This window comes from Narcine bancroftii, chromosome 6 (assembly GCF_036971445.1).
Source record: "Narcine bancroftii isolate sNarBan1 chromosome 6, sNarBan1.hap1, whole genome shotgun sequence".
Classification (NCBI taxonomy): Eukaryota; Metazoa; Chordata; class Chondrichthyes; order Torpediniformes; family Narcinidae; genus Narcine; species Narcine bancroftii.
The window spans coordinates 968107-985129 of record NC_091474.1 but is presented as its reverse complement, the minus strand read 5'-3'; the positions used below and the strand labels follow the sequence as shown (position 1 = coordinate 985129).

Sequence of the window (17023 nt, the reverse complement as noted above, 5' to 3'; positions counted from 1 at the left end):
TGTGTTATATTCACGCTGGTTCATTGGGAAATTCCTAGTAGGTATCTCTGATCAACCGCTGTAATGCTATTTTATGTCCACCTCTGCAGATTTTGCTGATGTCTTCTGAAGTTGCAAATGATTGGATGGAAGTTAGAAAATTAGAACTAAATCATTTTTAATCTGACATGGTTTAATATATAATTAGGAAAAATTAACTCCCACATCAATGTTTCAACCCAAATATTCTTCTCAGATTTTTAGTTTAATTACTGTTCAAGTGGATCATGACCTTTTTGAGTGAAAGGATTCTAAGTGGACTATTTCACCATGAAAAACAAAAGTGACCACTTTCCACATTCTGATAGAGGTCACTGGGTCAAAATTTGGTGCAGATAACCCCAAAAAAAGGAGGGGGAATTTCATAGCTTTACCCAGCAATTTGTGGCTTGGCATATATTTACATGTTCCAATTAAACAATTTGTTGGAAAATTTGGTTTGTCCCAATTAGTTAATACCTCCCAAAAAAAAAACTTTTTCATTTTGAGCCTCTCCATTGCGCAATATTAAATTTCTGGATTTTTCTATCTTAATCTCATTGCAGCCATTTGGGTAAGTAATTTATCTTTATTCTCTTCATTGGCTTGGCTTCGCGGACGAAGATTTATGGAGGGGTATGTCCCCGTCTGCTGCAGGCTCGTTGGTGACTGACAAGTCCGATGCAGGACAGGCAGGCACGGTTGCAGCGGTTGCAGGGGAAAATTGGTGGGTTGGGGTTGGGTGTTGGGTTTTTCCTCCTTTGTCTTTTGTCAGTGAGGTGGGCTCTGCGGTCTTCTTCAAAGGAGGTTGCTGCCCGCCGAACTGTGAGGCGCCAAGATGCACGGTTGGAGGCGATATCAGCCCACTGGCGGAGGTCAATGTAGCTCTGAAACATTACCAGGCTTTTTTTTTCCTTTCATAATACACTTCATTCCTTTCATTTACTTTCCTTTTACATTTGTTTCAAGGTTGACTCTTGTTCACTATTATTGTCTATTCTTGTTAATTTGAAGAAGAACTTAGATTATTAGGCCCAAGATTTATGAAGTCCCAGTTGCCCCTTGTGCATTCGTGCCATGATCAATTCCTATTTCAAACAATTTATTGGTTCTGCACAAAACATCTGATCCAAAGCCTGGAGTAAAGAATTGCCTGTGGAAGACATACTGCTCCTGTGTCCTTGCGTTTATTTTTCTCACCTAGAGAAACTGAAGTCAAATGCAGCATCTCACTCAACTAACCTTCCAGAGGCCAGCAATTGATTATGCAACTTTCTGGTTTACAAGCTCATCTGGCAGCGCTTTACTGAACAGGCCATTGAGCCTGCTCCTGAATAAAACCCTTTCTTTCTTAAATAAGCATATGGATCTGAAGTTTCAGCTAGATTGTCCTGGCTTCTTTCAGCATAATTAATTTAAAATCAGCCAAAGCACAGTGACTGAAAATTCAAGTAATTTCCACCACAAAATGGATCCAACTCAGATTGAATTGCTGTCATCTTCAGGTGCCAAACATATTAATAAAATTACACCAGCTTATAACTTAAATGCATCAAGGAATGTTGTCAATTCTTTTTAAAAGTTACTGAGGAAATGTCACCCGATCATGATGAATCATGACAGATTTTCCATGCTGCAACAGGTAAACAAGTTTCAGCAGAAAGTGAGCTTAAAAAAACACTTGAAAATTTGCAATTTTGAGTGCAATTTCTGGTCAGATTGTTCTTTGGAACTCATGGCCTCAATTTGATCATTTTTTGGCAATGATACAATAACTCTTTTTCAAGAATCCTGAATATATCAAGAAAATAGAATGAATCCATGAGATTGGAAGTGACTGCAAGTAACTGCCAGAATTAATGATGAGCTGAAATGCAAGGCACAGAAGATGACTGATCAATAACTTTTTAAAAGTGGTTAAATGGAGGTGAACAACAAACTTCAACACCTATCATCTTTACCTGGCTATAAAGAAAGTAAAACTGTAATTTTTAAAGCTTAATTTAAAGGAGCTACTTGAAAATTGTCTGTCAGAACCCATACTCTTTCAAATCATTTCCTGCTACCATGTGGGGGTACCTCAACTTGAGACCAAGATTTGCTGATTACATCCTTCCTTATATGAAGATCAGATGTCAACATAACTTTGTTACCTTTTTTTTAAAAAAACTCCATAAAATGTAAGAACCCAGAGCATTCTTCAAAGGTAAACTATAAACCAGTGCCCCACTAACATCACAGCACCATATAAAAACAATACCCAATGAAAACTTGCTGGAAATGATTGTCTATATTAATGAAAGAGTTTAAAGGCTATTAAGCTCCAGATTGTTTCAGTTGGTGTGGCAACCATCCAAAGTTCCTTACTCCTCTTGATTTCATGTAATTGTGCATTTGGTTGCTTTATTTAATTCTTCAGTCGATAAAAGATTATATTATACAACACTACATATAGCTTAAAGAACATACACTTAGCTGATTCACTGATGATGGAATAAGTCTTAGATTTCAATAACTAGCTCAAGGATAACAGCAGCATTCCAATGTGAAACTATTCAGGAAATCAAGGATACGCCACTGCGTTGTCAGTGAATCTGATAGTGTGGATTCACCTCAACAAAAATCATTTTAAATGAAGTCTGCTCCAAGAAACTGTAAGAGAAAAATCAGCCTCAAGCTGTTTGTGTGACAGAGCATTTAGGTGACCTACAACTACAAATTTCAAGTTTGTCAAAATGTTACAGCCAAACCATGGATTCAAACAGGTTTAAATAAAACATAGTTCAGCACTTCAAAATGCAAGTCCTGTCAACCAGCAGAACACCAATATTGCTCGGTTTTGAAATGCAGCCATGCTGGTTGTCAGTTGGGATCTGCTTTGTCCAGTGTGATAGTACAGATTCTAACACCAATGTGTACATGTATAGATTGTAGTGTAGGATGACTGTGATTGACTGAGAGCGTAGCCACACCTACTGGCAGGTCTTAAAGGATTGCTCCTAGCCTGATCAGGTCATTCTGGACTGGTCGACCTACATGTGATATGCTCCTGTCTTTTAGTTAATAAAAGCCTTGGTTTGGATCAACAAGTCTTTGGTTCTTTCGACGCCCTCTACATCCAGCAGCCATGGTTTTACATTCCAGGTGCAACTGATCCTCACATTACAACAGCGTTGATCAATTCAACAATTTCATAGTATTGGTGTATCCACAGAATCTCTCTGATATCAAAATATAATTCTGAGCTTTGAAAGAAACCGCCTTATTGATCATCCAAAGTAATGTTATAGTGTGGAATGAGCATGTCATAATTGCTTTTCTTTCTGAAAGGGGGATAAAAGAGGGAAGAGTGAAATTTGATTTGAGGTTAAGAGACTTTAACAAATCTCAGGACAGGTGTGTAATATCTGGCTTATTACAAATAACAAGAGTTAAGGCCAATACATGGTAAAAGATAGCAAGATTATAAAGAAGTTAACGATAGTGCTACAGGATTAAATAATTAAGTGCAACAGGGAATATCACATTCTCTTGAATTTCAAGTGGAAGAGGGTGGAAGGCTTTGGCACTTGTTATGAATTGCTCTTGCCTCTGGATTGGCTGAGTTTCTGGTGAAAGATGATCCCTAGGATGTTAATAATGAAGAACTCCGTTATGAGATATGAAGTGCTGCTTCCAGTACTACAGACTGCCTGTGATCCAGTCCCATCATCTTTGTTATACCCAATGTTCTTGGTGCTATATTGAATATAAAAACTGAATGAAAACTGATTTCTATAATGGTGAGTATCCCTGGAGGAAGCCAATTGTATCAACTACTTGGCAAATGCTTGAAACTGTTTAATGCAGCACCATCAACAAGGATGGAGATGCTCAGAGTTTCTTTCACCTGTCAGTATTCAATAGTCCACCACCATTCAGGATTTTATGGGGCAGGATTGCAGATCTGTAACCTGATCTTAGTTATGAACTGACTTAGTTCTATCTCTTGTCTGCTATTTTTAATGTTTTGATCCCATACCTTCCTCCTTTGCAGTTTCATCAGGTTGGAACCTCATCTGTTCAGTCCTGCTCTTCACAGGGTTGGCACATTGTAGTGTGGATTGTGGGGGTCATGTGGCCTCTCCATCTCGAATCTAGATGAAAGTTGCATCACCTGCCAATCAAGGTTGGACTCTCCCCACTCATTAGTCCACAACTGACCAGTGGCCCCTTTAAATCACACACTGATGCCCATTGGCCCCTTTAAATTGGTAGTGATTACCTGGGTCGAACTCCCAGCTTCCTGCACTTTAAAAGCTCACCACGTGCCACCAACCACTCTCTCTGCTCCATGGTCCTGACTATGAATGCTGCTCTCAATCAAGTGGTGAACAGTGGACATCGGTGAAGGAGTCATTGGTAAGGTGTGCTCTACTCTTAGAGTGGGACTGTAGTATTGTGTGGGAATACTTAGCATTGAGCTTCACTCCATTGGTACAGGGAATCAGAAGTGTGCATTGAAGTCCCTGTCTTGTAAGAGAGTGCATTACTGCATGTGTGTAACAAAGAGAGAGTAGGTGACCACTAGTATTGGAGATTGCTGTATTCAATGTGAATGCCTAGGTAGCTTTAGTGTGTTTTGTGTCTTCTCCAATACAAGTTCCCCATGTGTACAATAAAGATTATTCCTTGCTTGTCAGCTTATATCTGGACTCACTTCTCTGTGAACCCACTAAGCCTGACTTAAATCTCACAAAGCACACATACACTTAGTGTATGCTGTTGGCACCTCATCTGCTCAGTGCTGCTCCACACCAGGTTGGCACCTCATCTGCTCAGTGCTGCTCCACACCAGGTTGGCACCTCATCTGCTCAGTGCTGCTCCACACCAGGTTGGCACCTCATCTACTCAGTGCTGCTCCACACCAGGTTGGCACCTCATCTGCTCAGTGCTGCTCCACACCAGGTTGGCACCTCATCTGCTCAGTGCTGCTCCACACCAGGTTGGCACCTCATCTGCTCAGTGCTTCTCCACACCAGGTTGGCACCTCATCTGCTCAGTGCTACTCCTAGCGCATCCTTCTGAACTCCTTATTTAAGCTTGATTGCTCTCCTAGCATAAATATTATGGTAGACTGAGGTCTATGTCAAACTCTAAGGTTACAAATGTGGTGGCGTCCATACCTGCTACTGCTGTAGACAAGCAGTTTTGAACTGCCCAGATCTGCAGGATTCTGGTACAAGAAAACTCTAATGAAGGGCCTCCTGAGTGTGAACAAAGGACTTTGTCACTTTAAGGGCTATGCATTTAACCACTGATATTTCAGACAGACAGATACATCTGCCTTGGGTAGGTTGATGCCCACCTGTATTAACATCATTGTTTCTTTGTGTGTGAGCCATCAGGGTAAACATATCAAAAATGAGCATTGAAAGGAATATGTGCAAACTCCGTGGTGTAGTTTTAGCTTGTAGTTGGTTGTCACTGTATCTAAGTCAGCCAAAAGAGTGAGGTTGGGAAGGTTTAGTGGGTTGGGTAAAGAAATATTGTCTGCATGAGGGGATGATTCTCACTGGAACCAATACATTGAGAATCACCTCCAAACCAATTGAATTCTTTCAAACAAAGCCATTCCTATGAAATGTGGACAGCAAATGGTTTCAGATTTCCAAACATGATGACATCTTCCCTAACAATTAATAAATAATATCTCTGTCTAAAAATCACACAATGATGTGTCCTGATGTTATCTCCTAGTTACTAATAATTGCTTCTATTAAAAGTTTAGAAAGGGAGTGGGGTCTGGAAGTGGAACTGCACCTCTTCCTTTGCTGCAGTGAATCTACGATAACTGCATTTTCTCATGTCCTGTTCTACCTCCCAATGCTTTCATTTTTAAGTCACCAGTTGGCACAAATTCAGCAGCAAATTGTGAACCACACGTTGCATTTAACAATGATTAACTTTTGGTTTCCTGCCATTCCGCGCTGACCACATCAAAAGCAGCAAACTTAACAACCCAAGCATTGTTTGTGCAACCAAAGCAAAGTGCATTATCTATACTAAGAGCACAAGTGATTCACTTCAAAGAAGGGCATATGATACAAGAGCAGGCTTGGATCATTTGGCTCGGAGTCTGCTCTACCATCCTCATAAGGGCTTCCACAGATATATTAAAAGCAAAAGGATAGTAAGGGACAACATTGGTTTTACAAGGTACAACTGTGAGTTATACCATATTTGTACTTCATTTGTTCAAAAGATAATAAATTATTTCCCAAAAAACAATTTTCTATTCTTTTGATCCCTTTTCTTTTCTGTTCTCTAAAGGAAAGGTTACCCATTGTGAAGGGGATTAGTTGATTTTGCGTCAATAATAATTTTGGTAGTTGGTAATTTGTTTTTTTTTCCTTTCTACGCGAATCTTCTTCCAAATGTTGAGCAGATGGTGCAGTACTGGTGAACTTCTATGTTGCACCAGCTTTTCATCCCACTTATAAAGTATATGTTCTGGTACCTTCTCCCCTATTTTATCGAGCTCTAACCTGGTCCAATCTGGTTTTTCCCTTGTTTGATAAAAATCTGATAGGTATCTTAATTGTGCTGCTCTATAATAATTCTTAAAGTTTGGTAGCTGTAAGTCCCCTTGTTTGAACCATTCTGTTAATTTATATAGCACTATTCTCGGTATCCCCCCTTTCCAAAAGAATTTCCTTATTTTTTCAGCTCATTGAAGAATTTCTCTGTTAAGGGAATTGGTAACGATTGAAATAGGTATTGTATCCTTGGGAAGATATTCATTTTAATGAAATTTACCCTTCCTATCAGTGTTAGTGGTAAATCTTTCCAATGCTCTAAGTCATCTTGTAATTTCTTCATTAATAGCTGATAATTTAGTTTGTATAGATGGCCTAGATTATTATCTAATCGAATACCTCGATATCGGATTGCTTGTGTTTGGCATCTAAATGGTGATTCTTTCCTAAACTTTGTGAAATCCGCATAATTCATTGGCATTGCTTCACTTTTATTTGCGTTGATCATGTACCCCAATACTTCTCTATATTCCTTCAATTTCTTATATGTAATTCTTTTATTGATAATTCAGGTTCTGTAAAGTATACTATGATGTCATCTGCAAATAGACTGATTTTATATTCCTTCTCTTTTATTTTTATCCCTCTTATTTTCTGTTCTTATTAGTTCTGCCAAGGGTTCTATAGCTAACACTATAGCTAGTGGACATCCTTGCCTAGTTGACCTGCTTAATTTAAATTGGTTCAATACATATCCATTTACTGTCACCTTTGCCAATGGTCCCTTATACAATGCTTTAATCCAATTAATATATTTCTCTGGTAGGTTGAACCTCTGATGTTCTTTGAATAAATAATTCCATTCTACTCTGTCAAAGGCTTTCTCCGCATCTAAAGCAACTGCCACTGTTGGTATCTTATTTCCTTGTACTGCATGGATTAAGTTAATTAACTTACAGATATTGTCCATTGTTCGTCTTTTCTTAATAATTCCAGTTTAATTTAGTTTTACTATTTTTGGTACACCATTGGCCAATCTGTTTGCTAATAGTTTTGCTATTATCTTATAATCTGATGTTAAGTAGAGATATTGGTCTATATGATGCAGGTGTTAGTGGTATTTGGTATTACTGTAATTATTCCTGTTTTACATGAATCTGGCATGTTTTGTGTTTCTTCAATCTGGTTCATTACTTCTAGGAGAGGAGGAATGAATAAGTCTTTAAATATTTTATAGAATTCTATTGGGAGTCTGTCCTTTCCAGGAGTTTTATTGTTCGGTAGTTTTTTTTAATATAGCCTGTATTTCCTCTATTTCAAATGGTTTTACCAATTTGTTTTGCTCCTCTTCTTGCAATTTTGGTTGTTCAATTTTAGCTAGATACTTATCTATTTTGTCATCTTTCCCTTCGTTCTCAGTTCGGTATAATTGCTCGTAGAATTCTTTGAAGTTTTCATTGATCTCTGTTGGGTTATATGTAATTTGTTTGTCCTTTTTCCTTGATGCCAATACTGTTCTTTTAGTTTGTTCTGTTTTAAGCTGCCAAGCTAGTATTTTGTGCGTTTTTTCTCCTAGCTCATAATACTTCAGTTTTGTCTTCATTATGTTCTTCTCCACCTTATACGTTTGTAGAGTTTTGTACTTTATTTTTTTTGTCCGCCAATTTTCTTCTTTTTGTTGTATCTTTCCTTGTTGCTAGTTCTTTTTCTGTACTTACCATTTCCCTTAAGCAGTGAGGTCATTGAACCAATAAAAATTAGAGGAGGAAGTGCTTGCTATCTTAAAGCAAATAAGGATGGATAAATCCCCAGGGCCTGGCAAGATATTCCCTCTGGCCTTGAGGGAGGCTAGTGTAAAAATTGCAGGGGCTCTGGCAGAAATATTTAAAATGTCCTTAGCTAAGGAGGATTGGAGGGTAACTCATGTTGATTAAAAAAGATTCCAAAACTAACCCTGTAAATTGTAGGCCATTGAGCCTGATGTCAGTAGTGGGTAAGTTATTGGATGGTGTTTGAAGAGATCAAATACACAAATAGTTGGATAGCCAGGGACTGATTAGTGAAACTCAACATGGCTTTGGGCATGGTAGGTTGTGTTTAACCAATCTAATAGCTTTTTGAGGTGGTTACTAGGAAGGTTTATGAAGGAAAGGCTGTAGATGTTGTCCACGTGGACTTTTGTAAGGCCTTTGACAAGATCCCACATGGGAGGTTAGTCAGGAAGGTTCAGCTACTAGGTATTAATGGTGAAGTAGTGGACTTGATTCAACAATGACTAGACGGGAGAAACCAGAGAGTAGTGGTGGATGATGCTTTTCAGACTGGAGGCCTGTGACGAGTGGTGTTCCTCATGGATTAGTGCTGGGACTATTGTTGTTTGTTGCCTATATCAATGATCTGGATGATATTGTGATAAATTGATCAGCAAATTTTCTGATGTCAAAGGATGGGGTGTTGTGGGCAGCAAGTAAGGTTTTGAAAGTTTTCAGTGGGACCTGGACCAGCTGGAAAAATGAGCAGAAAAATAGCAGATGGAATTTAAAGCAGACAAGTGTGAGGTGTTGAAAGGGCAAATCTAGACCAAGAAAGCTCAAGGTAAATGGTTTGGCACTGAGGTGTGTGATAGAACAGAGGGATCTGGGAATACCATATAATTCCCTGAAAGCTGCATCACAAGTAGAAAGGTTGTAAAGAGGGATTTTGGCATATTGGCCTTCATAAATCAAAGTATTGAGTACAGGAGCTGGGATGTTATGGTAAAGTTGTATAAGACATTGGTGAGGCCAAATTTGGAATATTGTGCACTGCTTTGGTCCCCTAACTAGAGGAAAGATATTAATAAGATAGAAAGAGTGCAGAGAAAATTTACTAGTATGTTGCCCAGACTACAGGAACTCAATTACAGGGAAAGGTTAAACAGGTTAGGGCTTTATTCCCTGGAATGTAGAAGAATGAGGGGAGATTTGATAGAGGTATTTCAAATTGAGAGGTACAGACAGAGTAAATGTAGGTCAGCTTCTTCCACTGAGGGTAGGTGAGATACAAACCAGGTTAAAGGTGAAAGGGGAAAAGTTTAGGGGGATAATGAGCGGGAACTTCTTCACACAGAGAGTGGTGGGAGCGTGGAACAAGCTGCCAGCTGAAGTGATGAATGCAGACTCAATTTTAACATTTAAGAAAAATTTTGACTTATACATGGATGGGAGAGGTATGAAGGGCTATGGACTGGGTGCAATTCATTGGAATTAGGCAGAATAATATTTTGGCACAGGCTAGCAGTGATGAAGGGCTTGTTTCTTAGCTGTAATGTTCTATGGTTCTATGGCTGATCTTCTACTTCAACATTACTTTCCATACTACATCCATTTCCCTTGATTCCCTTAAAATCCAGAAGCCTATCAATGGCTGTTTTGAGTGAATTCAGTGAATCTGCGTCGTTAGTCATCCAGTGTAGAAAGCACAAAAGATTCAACAGCCTCTGTGGGTTGAAACTTCCCTTTATCACATTGGTAATTGGTTTACCCCTTCTTTTCACAATTCCTCAAACAAGGGACGCATCCTTCCTACCTTCATTCAGCCTGTTGACTCTTTCTTCGACATCAGAGAGAAAACAGGTTTAATTTATTCGTGTGGCAAACCAGCCATGTCTAAATCTATCCACCTCATCTTTGCTGCCATCTCTTTGGCAAGTTATATTTTTTTAAAGCAAGATACCCCAAATTATGCACAATTCTCCAAGTATGGTTTTACCTAATCAAATATGGTTCAGTTTGATATCATAACGAACATCAAGTGAAGCTCAATATCTCTGAAGGTTGCGGGGCAAGGTTTGTCAAAAAAGTTACAATGGACATATTGGTGTCCCTGTATAAACATAGCAGCATATGGGATAGTCCAAAAACACAACAGTGTTAATAATTGGTTTCGGCATCATTGAAAAGAACTGTCAGTGTAACAAGAAAATGGTGTTTAGAGATGGGTATGGGGTGGGGGTGTGGGGGTGTGGGGGTGGGGTGGGGGGGGTGTTGAAAAGATCATTCTCAATGGTCTTCCTGAATACAAAATCACCTGCATGTTTAAGTTGTGCAGGCTTTCCCACGTTTAAAGTACCCGGAACATTGGATGCTGTCGGCAGGGAAGCCTCACACTGGAACACAAACTTGCAAAACCGACTCCATAATTCATTGATATTTGTTACATTTTATGGTTATGTAGCTATCTTTTTAAGGTATCAAACTCTAATACTTATTCTTTAAATTTATACTGTATCAATCACCTTCTGAGGAATTATTTCCTCAGGAATATTAATTTGCCCACCAACATGAACATTTGTCTCTTTACACATGTGCAGCAAGAGTTTATCAGTGCAACGTGTGTGTAATGAAACGGGAGCCTTTTTGTAATGTTTCTTATTGAGGTGAAAGTAAGAAGCATCTCATTTTTTCTTGAGTGAATAATACTGACTCAGTGGACGAGTCACTTGTCATTAAACAGAAGATTTGGGTTCAAATAATTATCACATATATTTGAAAGCCAGTCTCTTTTGTCTGTTGCCTGAAATAGGATGAACAATATCAGCCCAGCTCTTAGTATTCACACGTAAATTCCGCTCTTTATATGCTATCAAATGATTCTCAACTGATAATCGTATTCAAAGAATCCAAAGAACAGGACACCCTCTTCTGATTTTAAAAATGAAACAAAATGATGTAAAAATAAATCTTCTTTGCATTCAACATTGGATCATTTCCAAACCTGGAGTGAGTTGTTCTCATGAGGTACTGAAATAGGAACCCTACCATTCGTGGATCAACATTTTCAATATGTACCCCAGTTTTTTTTTAAAATGAAACGAATTCCAAGAATTCTAAACTGTCTTGTAACAAATATAATATTTCATAGTACAGAATTACCATGAAATGCATGGTTCCTTCATTCAGAGAATCTACAAAGGAGAGAATTAAATATCACATCATCGTTGGCAGTGTGCCACATGCTCCTGAGTTAAGTGGCCAGGTTGCAGGAGTGCAATGCCTGGCAAGTTTTGTACTTTATCCAAAATTCTGCCACACCTGAATAGAATAATCATCTGTGACAAGCATCCAAGTTCATATCCCACCAACCAAATGCCATTCTTCACTCAATAACCTCATATCACAAAATGTAGAGAGACTGAAGGATGCCAATAACCTTTTTTCAGATTTGATCAGAGATAATAGTTTACTTTGTTTTCAACAAGATTTAAAAAAAGAACATAATGACTCACCGGGAGTCTTTTCTGTGAAAAGCACCTTTGACTCAGTGGTAAAGTTTTGACCATTGAGGATCATTTGCTGTCCTCCTGTGACTAAACAATTGTCTGTGCTCTGTTTTTCCACCATAGGTAGCTCATGGGCTGATCTCTGAGCTGGAAAAATAAAAGAAAATGCATTTGATGCAGAGTTTGTCCCAGAACCCTGGGCACTGAAGGCCCTCATTTGCTGCTTCCATCCAATACATTAATCAATGACTATATCCTTCTTTATACTGTTAATTTGCTGCAGCAAATATTCTCATTGCCAGTTTCACAATGAAGTTGTTTCTCGAGTCAAGATGAATGTCAGCATCCAAACATGCTTTCATAACATGGTGAACATTAAAGAATTTAAACTCTGCTGTAACAATATTAATATTTGGGGAGAATTTATAAGATTTAGAGTAGGTCACATATATGCACACGTATTAAAACAGATCTTATTTGAAAGACTGAAGAGTTCACATTGCAGGATCTTCTGGAGAATGTAAGCACCTTTCACAAGTAGGTGTTAATTGAACTGACATCATAAAATGCTTGACCATTGTCTTGCTGGAGTCATGCTGTCTATCAGTACCCTTTCTGCAAAGCACTCACAGGATTGTTTACCTAAGATAACAACTTGAGAAGAAGAAAGAACTCCTGTTGTTTGCTGGAGAAGGTGGGGGATTTGCAAGACATGATTCACATGCTCTCTTTGGAGTTTCAGTTGGAAAAGAGAGAGAGTTGAGTTAACAGCTCAGTCAGTCAGTCGGTGTGTGGAACATTGACAAGTAACTGAAAAGTGTAATCCAGGGAAAACTGTTTGAAACTGATGAAAGCAAGTTCCAGAGCAGTAGATGGCTGGAAGTGCTATCTGTCTGATGTTTCTCTTGAAATAGAGGAAGGAATGGAACTCTGTGGTAGCTTGAAGAAAGAGGTTACCATCTAGAAGACCATGATGAGGCAAGTTTCATCAGCGAGACCCTGAGATGACTAGTGGTGGTACCTCAGTTGTGGAAATCCTGGAGCAACAAATATCTCTCTCTGTAAACCTTCCTGAGTGGTAAACATTTACCTTTCAAGCACCAAGCCTGGTGAACTTTATACATGTTAAATTCTGTGCACAATTGCCTGCAACCAGAGAACTTGGAAGAAGGAGAAGGGAGATTGAACTGTGAACCAAAGAACTTTTCTTGAATTTACACACACATTATATACATGTGCGCTTAGAATTAGAAGGGGGTAATTTGGGTTAGTATAGAGTATAGTAGAAGAATAGAGTTAAGTTAAAGTTTGATTCTATTTTCATGTTTGAAGTTGATTAAAAATAACTTTTGTTTTGAAAGCCACTGGTTTTGGTGAATGTCTATTGCTGCTGGGATTCAGGGTCCTTTGGGCTCGTAACACTGCTCCAAGCCACAAAGGGAAGTTTATTTGCTCTCTTTATTTAAAAAGCAAAGCGTACATGTTATAATTTATACAAATATGCTGGAGAAACTCAACAAATCAAACAGCGTTCTTTAAGTAGCAAAGATAAAGATACATAACCAACATTTCAGGCCTGAGCCCTTCTGCAAGGTATGAGCTAAAAGCAGGCAGGCGTCTGAATCAAGTGGTGGAGGAGAGAGACAGCAGGAGGACTGGCAAGAGGATGGGGTGGGAAGGCATGAGAAAAAAGCTGAGAAGTGATGGGGGAGTAGATAGCTCTCTGAATGGGGGAGGGGGGTGGAATCAGACTATTACCTCTTCCTTGTGGCCCTGTGTTCCTCCCAGTGCCTCTGCTCACCAGCATTTTATTTGAGGATAAGATCAGTCCTGAAACATTAGTTATGTGTCTTTATCTTTGCCTCGTAAAGGATTCGGTGTCCCTTGCTGAGTTTCTCCAATGTTTTTGTGTAAACTTCATTCACAGCGTCTGCAGATTTCCACGTTTAATTCAGCTACTTTTGTAGCCACTTTTGTATCTTCAGCATTTTTTAAAGTGTTTTCATCAAATGAAGGATTTTTGTGATACAGTTACAATGTCTGAAAATTAATTTGCGTTTGGATTATGTAGAGAAATAAAATCTCCAGCCTACATTTGTTTTTTTGTGTGTAAGCAAAATGTTCCAGATGATTTAACTTTAAGTCATGTCACATCCATTAGTTGAACTATTTTAAGCTATTTTCAAATTATAATTATTTATGCTTTTATGTAAAGTGATGACCATAATGTTGATGTTCTTATGACCACACAATAGGCTGAAACATGTTTCACCACTACCTGACATCTAAATATCACTACTAAGGACTCAGTTTAAAAGAAACTGACATGAGCAGAATTGCTTCCACAAAGTGGAGTTTAACAAATATTCTTTGTTGTATGCCCCTTGATAGCTATTCATTCATTCCCTATCAGCAGAATGAGTTTTCAGAAACCTATGTACAATTTCACTCGATGAAGGATCGTATTAACAAGTACTGATCTTCCTCGGTAACTCATCATAATATCTCACTGCAGTGTTGATGTACATCATGACTTCCAGTTTTTTATCCTCAAAATAGAACACATAGCAAACACATCTGTTCAACAAACCAAAAATAACTAAATTAGATGAGTGAAGGAACTCAAATGAACCAGAGCTGACAATTTCCAACTGAGTGGTGTCAGCACAAGTGATTTACGAAAGGAAAACAGAAGCAGGGAAAGTCTTTTTAAAATTTGCCTTTCATTTTACAGCTGGGATTAGACATGGGCCTGCTTGATGTTCTCACATATTTTGGTGGTTTCAGTATGTTAGGAAATTGAGCTCAATCATCTCAGCTTTTAGATCAGGAACTGATTGGACAAATTTTTGTAGCTGCATTGTTATACAATTTCCTTTCATAATTAAATTGTGCTCAGTAGAGCATTGCAAAATTAGAAAGAAATAGAATTTACAGGAGAACTGAAAGTCTTTTACTCTTAAAGCCCTCGAATGAGCTCATATAGAATCTCTATTGTCAACTGTAAGAGATTTGTGATTATGGATATAAGGAAATATCTCTCCAGATGTTAAAAAAGGAGAAAACAAAATGTTATCAGGTAGTGTGGAAAGAATGTGGTACAGTAATTGTAGGAGGGGGACACTTGATGCAGAAGCTACGCGCTGGGATGCCGAGTCAGGAGGGAAGACGCACATTGACTGTGACAGCTGATTCCTGAGTCCTACTCTCAGGACTCTGAGTTAATAGCTTACTTTGGCAAATTTTATCCAATGATGTTCATCACTAACTCGTACTGTAGAACGAGCTGTCTCAGAAACTCTGCAGACTTTTTCTTCTGTAGTGTTCAGAAACTCTGAAATATCAAGATGCTTGCAGAGAGTTTCAACATTGCAATCAGTTTCTTTGATTGGTTTCTAGCTCCTCGAGGATCCCTGTAAGGAAGTTGAAAGCTGTCGCATGGAATTGCAAACTCATGGTGTGGAACTTGCTGGAACATCCTCTACTATATTGTATCTGGGCTGAGAGGCGCTTCCAATTATTTCAATAAACTGAAATAATATTGGTGAGTGTCATCTAGTGTTTGTTTCATTGCTTACTGGTAAATGTTTTGGCTATAGTTTTCTCAATTTAGATTTTTAAAGTATTTTTAAGATTTATGTGTGAATAACTTGTGCATGAAGAGTGTGCATTTGAGATGTTTCTCAGCTTTGTATCTTTCAACTGTTTCAGGTCAGTGACTTTGGCAGGTGTCGTACATTTTTTGGTCACAGCAGAAGCCCTGATCAATAACTGGGGCCTCACTGGGTTTTATTGCTTCCTGAAGAATTTTTAGATGTGCAGGAAAGTACGAATTTCTTCAGAAATCAGTGAGAATTCTAGGCAACTCCTTGCAGGTTGTGAATTCCAGTCCACTGTGCCTGAAAATAATTTCAGGATTTTATAATAGCACTGGATATTCCATAGAACTGTCCAATTAAATCCCTTAATCATGATACATTTGGATGACCTTGAACATTGAAACAGAGGGGTTTTTTTTCCTATTACGGACAGCATCTGAAATGTTATTTATGGCCAATCTGAAATTATTTTGGGATGTGAGATAAAATTCAACAATCTCTTGTTTGCAAAATTATTAATTAAACCGATCAGAATACAGTAAAAACCACTGGTATCTGGCATTTATGGGGATTGGAAGGTACTGGATAAGTGAATTTTCCGGTTGCTTGAGATTGCTTGCTGAGTGACTGGCAAACTAACACCAAGGTGCACCAGTTTTAAACTTCCTTATTTTTTACCGATTTATTTTCTTTTTTTTTCCTAGTTGCTTGAATTAAGGATGACAGGAGTTTTACTGTACATTATTTCATTCCCAACTGGTGCAGATACCACGAAGTACATCGTTTTTGATGTTCAAAGCAAAGAGAATAATTGGAAATATCGGGTAATACCCTCAATTAAAAAAACATCTTCACCATTCATCATCTTTATTCTACACATTTATATGCAAATTACTCCAGCTTTAGAGACTTGGATTAATACTCTGTTCAATTTAAACACTGGAAGTCAAGGTTTATTCATCCATTTTTGAGATACTGCAATTTCTTATTTCAGAAAATCTAAGCAAAAAGTAGAAGCTTGTAAAGGGTGAAAAAGTGATTCAGAAAGATGATACCAGGACGGAAAAACTGACAATTTGGACTCTTCTCCACAGAAAAGGAAGACTTGCAGGTGCCTTGAGAAGGGTATTGAAAATTATAAGAATTTGAAAGGGTTGTATTCCAAGAAAATATTTCATAGTAAGGAAGGAATGTACTATCGACCATAAAATAATACACTCATTATAAAACCCAAAGAGGAATTCAGGGTGTTTTTATTTTATGAAATTTAAGAATGTGAAGCGCACTGCAAATAGAGGCATAAAAAAGTTTTGTTTGAATAATATTGGTAGAAGCAATTTTTGTCAGTCGAATAAGATGTGCATACTATCTCAGTCTTGTGTGTGCTTAAGAACAGAAATCAACTCCATTGTTTTCTACGTTATCGTCATTGGAATCGTATCAAACTTGAGAAAAGCTCTTTGAGCTTGTATGCCATTAATTCATTGGTGCAACACGAGTAAATTCTGGAATGGCTAACTTTAAAAAGTGAATTGTTATTTCTTTCAAACATTGAACAAGATCACAATTCTAATAAGGTATATATATAGATACTGTAAAGATATCTGTATTGAAATATAAAACTTAC

The 17023-nt window shown here is 38.1% G+C and overlaps 1 protein-coding gene and 1 long non-coding RNA gene across 8 annotated transcripts in view; one reads left to right on the top strand and one right to left on the bottom strand.

Moving 5' to 3' along the window:
• Positions 1 to 17023, bottom strand: part of nfatc2a (nuclear factor of activated T cells 2a) — a 157557-nt gene that overhangs the window by 78791 nt on the left and 61743 nt on the right. For all 3 annotated transcript variants that reach the window (XM_069883607.1, XM_069883605.1, XM_069883606.1), the window contains exon 6: positions 11804 to 11944. In XM_069883607.1, coding sequence (XP_069739708.1) covers positions 11804 to 11944 — 141 coding nt within the window. The remainder of the gene's footprint in view (positions 1 to 11803; positions 11945 to 17023) is intronic.
• LOC138735589 (uncharacterized) lies at positions 6146 to 16905 on the top strand. Of its 5 annotated transcripts, XR_011339805.1 has the most exons (4): positions 14108 to 14285; positions 15197 to 15341; positions 16101 to 16220; positions 16391 to 16905. It is a non-coding gene; the product is annotated as an uncharacterized lncRNA (long non-coding RNA). The 5 variants fall into 5 exon arrangements; XR_011339804.1 differs by lacking the exon at positions 14108 to 14285 and adding an exon at positions 6146 to 6217 and having other exon boundaries at positions 16101 to 16905; XR_011339803.1 differs by lacking the exon at positions 14108 to 14285 and adding an exon at positions 6162 to 6225 and having other exon boundaries at positions 16101 to 16905.